Genomic DNA, 13,648 nt, shown 5'->3' with positions numbered 1-13,648 from the left:
ATTGAATTGTAGACTTAAAATGGGTAAATTTTGTAATGTGCAAATTACATCTCATAAAGCTGTTTTTTAAATAACCTCCTGAGTGAACTAATCCTGACTTTTTGGGAAATTATTTCATACATTCTGTGCCTAGATGACCAATCAATATTACATTCAAGACTTTTTCATGGACATAGTAAAAATTAAATGTGCCTCAAAACACTTAAGATGAACACAGCAGGCTTCAATAGTCAATGCTGTGGCCGTTCCAGAGAGAAAAGGTCCAAGTTCATTGCCTTGTAACTTTCTGGCTGCCTTCCATGAAAGGAGGCTGGAATGAACTTCGCCCTTGGGTGACACTCTTCCTTGTCACTGATTAACCTGCTCTAATAGGAAGGCTGTCCCTTCAACATCCTGCTCTGCCTGAAGAGAGCTATCTGGCCAAGCTTTGGTGAGCAGGAAAAAATGTCCACTCGCTACCACCAAGCTGCTAGCGACAGCTACCTGGAACTTCTGAAAGAGGCTACCAAGCGAGATCTAAATCTTTCTGATGAAGATGGCATGACCCCCACTCTCCTGGCAGCCTACCATGGGAACTTGGAAGCCCTGGAAATAATCTGCAGCAGAGGGTAAGTCCAATCCGTTGGTTTCGGTTGGAAACAGTTTTTACGATAGGATTTTGCGGACAGCAGCAAGAGGCAGGGAAGTCAGTGCAAATACTTTGTCCTTTGTAGATTGTCTAAATAACTGGCTCTTTAGGGAAAGGAAGAAAACTAGGCCTAGAGATGCTCTCTTTTTTCACTGAGAACTGGCACCATGGGAGTGGCTCATCCCTTACCCACACACAGAGGAGAGACCCTGAACCCTAAGGCATTGTTACCTGCATTGGGGGCGGTGAGGGGAGGATATTTTAATTCAATGCCTTTAAAAATCTTTTGCCTAAAATTTAAATAGTTTACTCTTTAAAAAGAGGTCATTATACTACTTGGTTTTCAGTTGTCCACCTTGGTTGGAACAAATGCTGTGCTTTTATTTTTTCATCTATGCCGTTAAAATCCCACAGCCTTTTATTGATGCTCAGTCCCAGTGAAAGCTCATGATTCTTGAATGGAGTTGCTGGTTTTAGAAGCTATAAGAGGGATCTTTAGCATATCTTAATTCTATTACCTCTCTGGTTAGTAGATATACAATACACACTCACACCTACAGCCTCTTCCTTCCCCCCAAATTTTAATAACAGGAGTTAACTATCTCTTTTCTTCTACTTGTTCTACCTGTTACCAGAGGGGCTAGGCGGTGTTGGCAACTATGTCTCAAGTGGGGGAAAGAAAGAAAAAAATAAAAATGTAAATAAAGGAGCCAAGTGAATTCAATTCGATACATATTTATTTAGTGTCTGTTATGTGCCAAAGTTATGGGACACTTTGATCAACAGGAGAGACACAGTCCCTATCAGGGTGATCAGATCTGAGAGGGGAAGATGAACAGGTTGTCTGTGATACGTGTTACAAAAGGGGAAATGGTGGGCGTTAAATCTCAATCTCAGGGGTGAAGGAAGGCTTTCTTGAGGGTGAAGTGTTTAAGCTGGGTTTCAAAAGATGAGAAAGAGTTGGCTGGAAGGAAGAGAGTTTTCTCCAAGACAGAGCACTGTGCATCCTGGGGACTGAAGAAATTGAGTATGGCTGGCCATGGCTTGAGTAGGAACAGGGCAGGTGTAAGAGTAAGATTAGATCACAAAGAGCCCTATAAACTCTGGTAAGGAGTTGAACTTCATCCTAAGGGTCTGGGAAGCCATGTCTTGGCTTTATGCAGAGGAACCACTGGGTAGATTTACATTTACAGAATTTGTTCATGTCCTTGTGTAGTGGCCAGAGAGAATGGGGGCTGTTTTAATGGTCGAGGTGGGATGAGTTGGACTAGGGTACTCCCAGAGGGAAGAATGGATGGATGATTGGCATGAGTGGCAGTTTGGTTGTAGAGTTGATAAGGATTGACTGGATGTTGGAAGAAAAAGGAAGAGAAGATTCAAGGCCCCAGGCTCTGGCTTCAGCAGGCTGTGGATACTGACAATCTTTTTTGAAATCAGGGACACTTCAGGGAGAGTAAGAAGAACCCAGGGATGTGGAGGTGCCTGAGTTGAGACCAAAGGAGGAAGTGAGGGAAGCAGTTCTTCCCCATCCCTCTTGTCTGATCTAAGACTTCCTTTTCCCAGACACCCCCACCCCCACCAGTCAGCCCTCTCTAGGTCTGTAACCTGCACATCTCACCTCTTCTCCCGCTCAGCCCAAGCCTCCCAAACTTTCTGCATCTACCAAAAGCGTCCCTCCTTTCCACAAACTACAAGAGGTCAGTTGCTCCAAAACCAGGGAGTGAGTTTGTCCTCTTAAAAGAGGGCTTGGGGTTTTTCTCAGTCCTCAGAGAGTTCTTGCTCCACTTGAAGTCCTCTTTAACTGGCAATGCTTAAATCTTCTCTCTCCCTTCTTCATAAGCCTGAAACATTTTCTCACGGTAATTGTTCTGCTGATCTTTAATTACAAAAGTAACATGAAGTGAACTCAGAAAATTAAACCACACACATACACACAAAATATGAAAAAAAAAGTCCTATCGTGCCATGCTGTTACCATTTATGTTTTTAATATATTTAAAATATATTGTGTATATATACACTGTATATAAATATACATGTATATGTATACCTACCATGTCAATATAAATTCCATAATTTAATTTTCAGGGACTTCTTAGTATTCTAGTTAACAAATATATTTCTTAATCTCTCTCTTGGACAAATGATTTGTTTCCCCTAGTTTAAACAGTAGTGTGATGACTATCCTTGTACATAAATCTGTGCTCATGCTTTCTAAGAATAAATCCTCCAAAGTGAAATTTCTGGATCAATTGCCATGTGTCCATTTGTGCTGCTATAACAGAATACCTTAGACTAGGTAACTTATAAAAAACAAAAATTTATGTCTTATAGTTCTGGTGGCTGAGACATTGAAGATCAAGGCACCAGCAGGTGTGGTGTCTGGTGGGAGCCCAATCTCTGCTTCCAAGGTGGTGCCTTGTTGCTGCATCATATGGAGGAGAGAAAGGCTGTGTCCTCACATGGAGAAGAGAAGGAAGGAGAAAAAAAGAGACAAATTCCTTCTGTCCAGCCCTTTTATAAGGACACCCAGCCCCATCATGAGGGCAGAGTCCTCATGACTCAATCACCTCCTAAAGGCTATACCTCTTAACGCTATTATGTTGGGGGTTAAGTTTCTTTATTTTTTTTGAAATAGGGTGTTGCTATGTTGCCCAGGCTGGTCTCCAACTCTTAGATTCAAGCAATCCTCCTGCCTCAGCCTCTTCTTTCCCCTGGATAGCTGGGATTAGAGGCGTGCATTACTGTGCCTAGCACATTGGGGATTAAGTTTCAACGTGAATTTTGGAGGAGTTACAAACTTTCAAACCATAGCAGCATATGTACAATTTAAAAACTTTTTTGTGTGTATTGACAAATTGTCCTTCAGAAAGTGAGGATCCAATTATGCCAATTTGATAAGTTCAAAGTGATATATCAGTGTGTGTGGCTTTAATGTTCTTCTCTTTGGTTACTGATAAGGTTGAAAATTCTTTTTATGCTTAGTGGCCACTGTAATTCCACTTTTGTGAACTGAGTATTTATAACCTTGTCCTATTCTTACATTGGGGTCTTCAACATTTCTCACTGATTTAAAAAATGCCTTTTAAAGTTAATGACATCAATCAACCCTTTGTCATATATATTACAACTATTTTCACAATATATAATTCATATTTTTGACAACAGACATTTTAAATATAAAGTCCGACACACATATTTTTAAAGTATATATTTTAAGTATATATAAGCCTACCAATCTTTGCTATATAATTCTAACTTTGAGGTCATGCCTAAATAATGACTGATACTTTCTTTAGTACTTTTTTAGTTTCATTTTTTATTTTAAATACTTTATTCATATATAACTTATTTTGATTTAAGATCTAAAGTTACAATCTATACATTCTCTAAGTGGTTAGTTATTTGTTTCAACACAGTTATATAGTCCATTTCTTTTTCCACTAATTTGACATGGTAACATAATTTCTTTCAATGTAATATCAAAATCCAGCACATTTATTTATATTTATTAAACACTGGCTATGGGCACAAAAATTCTTCAAACTCTGCTTTTCCTAGTCCTTCCTTCTAAACTCTTGTCTTCTCATCAGTTCTAGTACATCTCAGAATTTTGTTTACTTCCTCCCAGAAGCATTTGAGATCTGCTGTGTTAAGTTGGCCTGGTGTAGGCTAAAACGAAGTCTTGTGAGAATTTTTATAGGTTACTTCCCTTTTTGACCATAGTCAATCCTAAGAACCAGTCTTGCCAATTAGATTTAAGGAGGTTAAAAAGAGAAGAAAGTTAAAAATCGAATTTTTTTTTCAGAGAAATTATTTAATTTATTTTTTATTTATATAATTTTTTTTTAAATTTCAGCTTATTATGGGGGTACAAAAGTTCAGGTTATATATATTGCCCATGTTCCGCCCATCCCCCCGAGTCAGAGCTTCAAGTGGGTATAACTACATGATGAGTGCAATACGCACTGTCTGGGGAATGGACAAAAAAATTGAATTTTGAAGCTAATTAACTATTGAGGTTCATTCCAGTTTGATGATTTGAGTGTTTACCTGTCACTACCTGTCTGAGACAATGGATCCTGTTAGTAACCATTAATATCAAAACTCTGGCTTTGTTAGAAAACTAACTTACTTTGTTTTCCATCTTTAAATTTAAAAAAGAATCATTACATGTATTGGCCTATACTGGGAAGAATAATGGCCCCAATTACAAAAAAATTTCATTTTGCCTTTAAACTATGTATGGAAATTTTGGTTTTGTTTTATTTTCTAATATGGAAATAAGTTTTTTCTCCCTAATTCTTAAAAGAATACATATTTATTATTTCTTATCATATTGGAAAGATATATATAATGTAAAAATCATGTTAATTCTGACAGTCATCAACATTTGGGTATATATTCTTTCAGACTTTTTCCTTTGAGCACATGCATGCACATATATGTTTCTCTCCCATATAAAGGCAATCATAGTATATGAACTGTACTGAAGCCTTCTAATGAACAATGTATCATGAACTATTTCCACTTAAAAGTTGAGATCTGTCAACAATAAGTTAGGGTATACTTTAAAATAACTAAAAGAGTACAATTGGAATGTTCCTAACACAAAGAAATGATAAATGCCTGAGGTGATCAATACCCCAATTTCCCTGATTTGATTAATTCACATTGTTTCATCACATGTACCCCATAAAGATACACAACTATTATATACCTAGAAAAAAAGAAAAAAAAAAGTTGTGATCCATGCCACGATTTTTAATAACTAGATGGTATTCTGTTTTATTATTTCATTATTTTTTAATTGGCAAATAAAAATTGTGTATAATTGTGGTGTACACATGTTTTGAAATATTTTAAATTGTGGAATGGTTAAATCCAGCTAATTAACATATGCTTTACATCACATCATTCTTTTTTGCAGTGAGAATACTTAAAATCTATTCTCTTAGCAAATTTCAAGTATATAGTACATTATTCTTAACTACAGTCACCATGTTTACAATAGATCTCCTGAACTTATTCTTCCTGTTTAACTGAAATTGTGTATGCTTTGACCAACATCTCAAGTCCCCAACCTGCACCCCCTGGTGACCACCGTTCTACTCTCTGCTTCTATGGGTTTGTCTTTTTTAGATTCCATGTGTAAGTGAGATCATGCAGTATTTATCTTTCTGTGCCTGGCTTATTTCATTTAACACGTCCTCTAAGTTAATCCACATTGCCAAAAATGACAGGATTCCTTTGTTTTTTAAGGCTGAATAATATTCCATTATGTGTGTATACCAAATTTTCTTTATCCATGCAACCATTGATGGACACTTAGACTGAGCCCATAATCTGTTTAAGCAGTTGCCTATTCATGACACAGTTTGAATCCAGTCCTTTATTGTGCCAGGAAATTTGAACCACCTTATGCTTCCTCCAGCAGTGTTTCTTTCCCTACACTCCTGCCAAAACTGAGTATCACTATTCTTTTTAATCATCACCTATCTGATGGGCAAAAAGAATGGTAGTGCATAGTTTTAATTTGTATTTCTTTGATTACTAGTTAGTCCAAATATTCCTTTTTGTGTAGAAAAACATTTTTGAAAGAATGATTGTTTTCTGAGAACCTCACACAAAATCAAATCCCCTTCAGGAACATATGCTCAGAGTAATTTAATTTAAGCAAATTGCCTATTTAGTGACAATAATACCAAGGCAGCTTTAAAAATTATTGCCCAAATGCATTGATTTACCAAAAATCAAGGACAAAATGTGGATTATTTTAAAATCTCTTCAGTGAGTTTTTCTTTTTGGAGAAAAAAAAGAAATAGGAAAAAGTCAACACTAGACTGAGCTTAGCCCAAGAAAACCATAGAGCATCAGTATTGGACTCAGATCATCAAAGGAGGGGGCACATTTGTGAATACCTGGGCAGGTAGGTATGTACAATTGTTTGATCAAGCAAAGTGAAAAATGACAAGGATTAAATTTAGAAGGATCATGTGAAACTTGTCAGTAGAAAATATTTTTATTTAAGTTGTATTAAATTTGGAAGGTTGTAAATAGAATTTTTTGCAAGTGTAAATAGCTTAAGTGTGCTAGGAAACCTCATCAGTCATCTTACTGCCAGTTTCATCTGTAAGTTTGGAATTTTGCATTTGAAATTTTCTCAAAAGAAAACCCACTTTTAAGGTCATCTCAGATATTCTTCATGCTCTGTCTCCCATCTTGAAAGCATCATTTAAGAGTCAGAGAAATGGGAAAATTCCACTACTCTATGGCCTTAAGCATATAGATTTCACCCAGACTTCTTAATACACTGCTACATTCCCACGACAGTTCATTCCCCCCAATAATTTTGTTTTTTTCTTGTCCAAACCAAAGATAATTTCAGGCAAATTTAATCAGTATGTTTTTGTTTATGTTTATAGCAATGTCTTGGAGGTTTCACAATCCTTCTTTGATGTCTAGGGTACTTAAGGAGTCTTTTGAATCTGGTGTTTGGTTAAAATAAATAAAAAGTGAAACCACGTGTTTAGGGGTGAGGCACTGTGCTCCCCTAAGATGTAGGGCTGTGCCAAGGTTGAAAGGGGTCTCCTTTCATCCCAAACAATCAAATCAGGCTGGTTGATCAGAGCCTTCTTGAAAGTGGCTGCCCAAGAAAACTGTGCTGCTCAATACTATTTGCTTTCCTTAGATTAAATTTCATTTTCTTTCCTTTCCCTTCCTAGTCCTGTCCCTTATCCCCAGCTCCATGCACTCTGAGCTCACTGATCTATACTCCTGGTTTCCCAAATATGGCACATAATATCAGCCATCTGTGCATCTGCTTACACTGTTCTCTCCGCTCGGAAGGAGGTTGCCAATTGCTGGAGCTAGTCCACAAATGTGTTTTATTTGAACTTCACTATATTTTTCTTTTAAATTTAAGCCAACACTTAAAAATAAAAAAAATTCACATGAAATTCCAGATTTCTGGCTTCGTTTGAAAAGTGGAAGCTCTGGCAATATTGTTTCTGCCAGCTGAGGTAGCATCTGCCACAGCTGAGTGATGGGTGTCCTCTCTAGATGGAGCATGCACTTAACTATGACCTTGTTGAAAAAACAAACCTGGCTCCATTCAGGTACTTACGTTACCTGTTGGCTTCTTCGGATTGGGTTGCTAGGAGATACAGATGATGCAAAGGAGAAACAGACACAGGCTTTGCCTTCTAAGATATTTTGTCTAATTAGGGAGGCAGGGCATAAATATTTGACAAATTAAGTAAGACTATAACAGATAGAAAAAAAACCTCACAATAGCTATTGTGCTGCAGGAATTTACTAGATGGATGTGAGAAAATATAAACATGAAATTAAGGATTATGAGTTTGGGGACAAAGGAAATGATATTAATAAGTAATGTTTATTGAATATTCACTATGTACCAACCACTTTTCTAATGCTTTATGTGTATTAACTTATTTAATTCACATAACAACTCTATGAGTGGATAATATAATTATCCTCAATTTACAGATGAGGAAACTGAGTCCTAGAAAAGCTAAGCTTTGAGGCCTTGTAGCAGGTAAAGTGGAAAAGCCGAGTTGTGTTCATGTGATGTTTGTGTTGGAGATGATTAGACTTGGAGGCTGCTTGATCCAAAGTGTGCTGCCTGTTATCCTTGGGCAAATCAGTTAAGCTCTCTGAGTCCTATTTTACTCCTGTGACAGCTATTCTTGCCTTCCTTCTCTAACAGGGAGATTGTGATGGTTGGTGGCAGTGAATGTGACAGTGTTTGGTACCTAAATAGCATGAGGCAGCCAGGGGTTCCCTTGGAGCAGTTACAAATCTGACTCATCAAATGATAGGACAATTGTTGGGCCTTGTTAACTAGTGCAGCTCTTCTCAACCTGTAGTGAGCCTACAAATCACCTGGAGATCTTGTTAAACTGCAGATTCTGATTCAGTAAGTCTGGCCTGGGGTCCAACATTCTGTGTTTCTAACAAACTTGCAGGTGATGCTTCTGCTACTGGTCTGGAGACCAAACTTTGAGCAGCCAGGAACTAGCAGAGGGGTCATGGTGCACTCACAGGTCAACTGAAAGGGTGAGGGTCTTCTCTTCTGTTTCTTCCTTCTACTCACCAGGGATGTTAAGAGGACTTCTCAGACTCACTGTCCTCCTTCCATGGGGACAGCCTGGCTAGAGTTTAGTGAGATCCTAATTTTGAGGTCTAGACTAGGGCAAGGGAAGATACCTTTTAGTATCTGTATAATCAGAGTCCTCAGCAGTGGCAGGGGGCCAGAGCCACAGGCGAGAATAAATTATTACTTTTTATCTGTGCCTGTCTGCAAGTCAAGGTCTCATGGGAGAGGAGGGCTTGTAGCCTGGGGCAGGATTCCAGTAGGCGTTCGTTCATTCCACAGATCTTCACTGAGCACCTACCATGTCCCTGTTTCTGTACTAGGCATTGGGTCTCTGGCCTTAATATCATCTAATAGCACTCTCAACTCCACCCTAAACTCTTGTAGACCTAGTCACGTATATGATAATGACATAACATGGAAGTAAGTTTAGGAATAGAGATAGTCTGCTCATAATGAATAATGATTGTCACAGACACTGTTTGCTACCTACCCCAAATCCATTCCTTTCTTCTTTTCTGCTGATAGAGACCCAGTTTTGTTCAGTTATTTATTTCCCCTCATGTGACTCAGGGGAGGGTAGCAGTGACATGTTGGAACCAGCTTGAGAGGTTATTGCTAAATTTTCAGGAAATTCAACAGTCATTTAAACATAGCCATTATTAAAAATAAAATTTTATAAACTTACAATTTAATAATATTAAAAGGGTAACACTAAAAACTCATCACTTCCTAATTATTTTACTACATTTTATTATTCCCTATGTTCTTAAGATTATACATATCTATTAGATTTCTATGGTAGAAATAACTTACAGTGGTATGCTACTGTGTATTTCTTCCAAACTCTGTGTCCAGTGATGTCACATGGGTAGCTTGAAATTTGCCACAGTGGATGTATTTATACCATAGAAATTGGCACACAATATAAATCAGGGCTTTGATTTTTTTTTCCCTGAATGAGCCATTTGTTAAACATTTATCACCACACCCTTGGATTGTAAAATTACTGGAGAACTATCTACACACCACTGGAAGCTAGCACACCTAGCTTCAGGGGGAAATTCTAATTGATCTGAGTTAAGTATAGTACCAGATTTTCCTTCCCTTAGGCATATGACGCAGTTAAGGCCAGTGAGACAGAAAAGTTGGTCTGCTAGAGTTTCTTGGAAAGCTTTTCTTCCTTTTGAAAAGGAGACACAGGGTAGAGATGGGCGCTTTCTGTTTCTGGCCAGGTGGTATCTAGAAGTGACATGTCCAGACTTAGAGCAGGTATCACATAACAACAATGTCAATGCAGGATGAACATGCATTAATATGCATTTTGTTCATTATTTTTATTTCTATTTTTTGGACCTTATGTTCCAAGAAGAAAAGTTCAACTTTTTTTTTATATTTTCTCTTCTAGAGGGGACCCCGATAGATGTGACATCTGGGGAAATACTCCTCTACATTATGCAGCCTCCAATGGCCATGCCCACTGCGTCTCTTTCCTGGTCAATTTTGGGGCCAACATCTTTGCCCTGGATAATGACTTACGGTCCCCGCTGGATGCTGCTGCCAGCAGGGAGCAGAATGAATGTGTTGCTCTCTTGGATAAGGCTGCCACGACCCAGAACATAATGAACCCCAAGAAGGTCACCAGGCTGAAGGAGCAGGCTGAAAAGAATGCCAGGAGGCAGATCAAAGAGTGTGAGAGGCTCCAGGAGAAGCACCAAAATAAGATGGCCCGCACCAACAGCAAGGAGGAATCTGGGACTCTTTCTTCTTCCAAGGGCACCTTCTCCAGTTCATCCTTTTCAAACGCTTCTCTTTCTAGTGCATTCGGGTCACTGTCTAAGGGCATTAAAGACACTTTCAAGATAAAATTAAAGAAGAACAAAGACACAGCAGAGCAGGTGGGGAAGGAAGGCAGAAGCGGGCAGAGGAACGTGATGGAAGTGTTCGGAGAGGAGGAGGAAGACTCATTCTCAGGGGACTTCAAGGAGAAGCTCCAGTTCTCAGCACAGGAGGACGGTGGTGTGCAACACGAGTCCATTCTCAAACGTCCAGGTCTAGGAAATATTGTTTTTCAAAGGAACAGAATATTAAGTCCTGAAGACATCTCAGACAGTAAGATGGAGTTGGGATTTAAAATGCCCAGTGAATTGCTTCAAAGACAAGGAGCTGAGGCTGATGAAGGGGGAGAGGAAAATGGCCTTGAAGATGATCTGCCTTGGGATGAGGGTGAAGTGGACTGGGAAGAGGATGTAGTTGATGCTACTCCCCTGGAGGTGTTCTTGCAGTCCCAGCACCTGGAAGAGTTCCTTCCCATTTTCATGAGAGAACAGATTGATCTAGAAGCTCTGTTGCTCTGCTCTGATGAGGACCTTCAGAGCATACAAATGCAGCTGGGTCCCAGGAAGAAAGTTCTTAATGCCATCAACAGAAGGAAGCAGGTGCTACAACAGCCTGGGCATCTGGTCGACACCAGCCTCTGATGGAGAGTGTTGGGTCTACAAGGTGAGCCTACTGGACTTAACATGATAATCTCTCATCATATTAGCTTGCTTCTTACTTTCTCATCTGTGCAGCCTGGGGATTCTAACTCCAGTGCTGTCCTTAGCTCTACGACTTTGCCCATTGGTGGAGACTAAAGTTCCTCATTGTTCTGAGGCTTGATGTCTACTTAAATGCATCTAATCCTTTAACAGATGTTTATATGTTTACAAGTAATGGAAATGGGTCTATGATACTCCTGCCTGAGAACGGAGACAGACTGGCAGGTAGGAAGAATGAAGAAAGAAATAGAATATGGGGTACCTGTTATGGACTGAATTTCATCCCCCTGCAATTCATATATTAGAGCCCTAAGCCCCAATGTGACTGTATTTGGAGATAGGCATTTAAAGAGGCCATTAAGGTTAAATGAGGTCATAAGGATGGGTCCCTAATCCCATATGAATGGTGGCCCTGTAAAGGAGAAGAAGAAGAGAAACCAAGGATGAATGCTCAGAAGAAAGGTCATGTGAGGACTCGGTGAGAAGGTGACATCTGCAACCCAAGGAGAGAGGCCTCAGGAGAAAACAAGCGTGCCAACACCTTGATCTTGGACTTTCAGCCTCCAGAGCTGTGAAAAAATAAATGTTGTTTAAGCTACCCAGTCTGTGGCATTTTGTCGTGGCAGTCCTAGCAGAATAATACAGCACCTAAGTGAGAGGGTGGGGGAGGAAAGAAAGAAGGATACAGAAAAAAAAAAAAAAGTCTGCCTATTAATGATTTTTCTAAGGGCAAACACCCACGGAAACTTAAAAAGGGAAAAAAATATCTAGGTTCTTTGGAGGGGAGATTTGCTTGTAAAAGTAAATTTTCCCTTTTCGTGCTCATTATGTACCTAGCTTTTATTTACTGTTGTCTATGATGATTGCTGCCTGTCTGAACACATGTAGGTTCTATGACATGAACTGGCAACATTGCTGCTAACATGATTTGAGTGGCAATCCCAAATTCAAACTGAAACCCTACTGAATAGCTAAGTTTACTGTTGCTTTATGTGTATGATATAGAAGCAGCTGTTTATTGTCAGCATGCTTTCTGATTCATACCTGTTTGGGTTACTTCTAAGAGGCACCATAGAGGGTATAAGCTTAGGGAGGACACAGATGCTCAAGTCTGATGAACAATTGGCTCATTCTTCCTCAATGGATAGATTCAGAAAGCTTATTAGTCATTGAATAAATATGTTGCGTTAAGCGATGATTATGTTTACAAATACTGTACTTAGTTCTGGAATAAACGGAAGTTGTGCTTACCTTCATTAATGTGCATGGAAGTAGTTGGCATATATAAGGCACTCAAAAAAGTGTGTAGGGTGAGCCCACCTCAATTGTATTTAATATTTCGTTATCGTAGATGCCAGGACCCCCTTTTCACATAGTGTTCAGAATCTGCCTAATGAGCCACTAGTTCTACTTCCTGCCTCAACTTACATAACAACGAGATGGTCATCAGTCAGGTTGGTAGAAGTGAACCTGAACATGCGACTCCCATCCCTTTTTGTGAAATGTTTGTTGCTGGGGGTCTCACCAGGCCCCTTTAGCCTCTTCTAATGCAACATATTTATTATGGATTTGGAGCCCAAGGCAATGGTATGGGCTGGTAACTCAGATTTAGGAAATTATGAGCATGTAACTGACCTGTGCTACACGACAGCCTGAAATATAAGCACAAGACACTCTTACCACACCGTAACTTCTCAAACTCCTCTTTTCAGTGAAACACTCCCAGCTGCTTTTCCTGCTTGTTGACTTTTATGTCAAGCTACATAGTGGGGATGAGAGCAGGGCCAGGAGCAGGGGAGCGGGGAGATCAGATGTCATTGGATTGAGCGATTCTAAGCATCTAGTTTAAGGGATGGAGGTCTGAGATCAGTAAGTATTTGAAACTCATCCTGGCACATCATCCTCTGTCTTTGTCTCTCATGAAGGCCTTTTTATTGTTCTAGCATCTTCTCTCAGGCTTCTTTAGTTAGGGTTTAGTTTGAAAGATCTGGAAATCTTAAAGCATTTATAACCTCTATAACATGGTATAAATCTTTTTTTACAACATAATACTGCATAACGGAGAGGCTATATCCTCATTTATTAATTCTGTAAATCATAAGCAGCAATCCATAAGCCCAAGCCTTTTCTGACATCTCCCCTTAAATGTCTCACAAGAACTTCAAACCCAATGAGTGCAGAACTGAACCCATTTCCTCCCAAGTCGACACTTGTCAAGCTGGGTGATTTTGCTCCTTATGCCCTAGAGGACTTCTGGCAATGTCTGAGACATTTTTGATTGTCCTGAGATGGTGGGGGTTGGGGCGGTGAGTGGGTAGAAACAATGGATGCTAAACATCCTACAGTGTATAGGACAGCCTC

The 13,648-nt window shown here is 39.3% G+C and overlaps 1 protein-coding gene across 1 annotated transcript; it reads left to right on the top strand.

Moving 5' to 3' along the window:
• The first annotated feature begins 421 nt into the window (after positions 1–421).
• Positions 422–12,575, top strand: ANKS4B (ankyrin repeat and sterile alpha motif domain containing 4B). The gene is made up of 2 exons (XM_069485996.1): positions 422–608; positions 10,156–12,575. The coding sequence occupies exons 1-2, from the start codon at positions 445–447 to the stop codon at positions 11,225–11,227; spliced, it is 1,236 nt and encodes a 411-aa protein (XP_069342097.1). The 5' UTR covers positions 422–444; the 3' UTR covers positions 11,228–12,575.
• The last annotated feature ends 1,073 nt before the right edge of the window (positions 12,576–13,648 follow it).

This window comes from Eulemur rufifrons, chromosome 14 (genome assembly GCF_041146395.1).
Source record: "Eulemur rufifrons isolate Redbay chromosome 14, OSU_ERuf_1, whole genome shotgun sequence".
Classification (NCBI taxonomy): domain Eukaryota; kingdom Metazoa; phylum Chordata; class Mammalia; order Primates; family Lemuridae; genus Eulemur; species Eulemur rufifrons.
Note: the sequence above shows the minus strand (reverse complement) of the source record. Positions and strands in the feature narration are given on the sequence as shown.

Coding starts and splice junctions, on each gene's coding strand:
- ANKS4B (XM_069485996.1), top strand. CDS start 445: ATGTCCACTCGCTACCACCAAGCTGCTAGCGACAGCTACCTGGAACTT. Junction 609..10,155: donor GAAATAATCTGCAGCAGAGG/GTAAGTCCAATC, acceptor TTTCTCTTCTAG/AGGGGACCCCGATAGATGTG.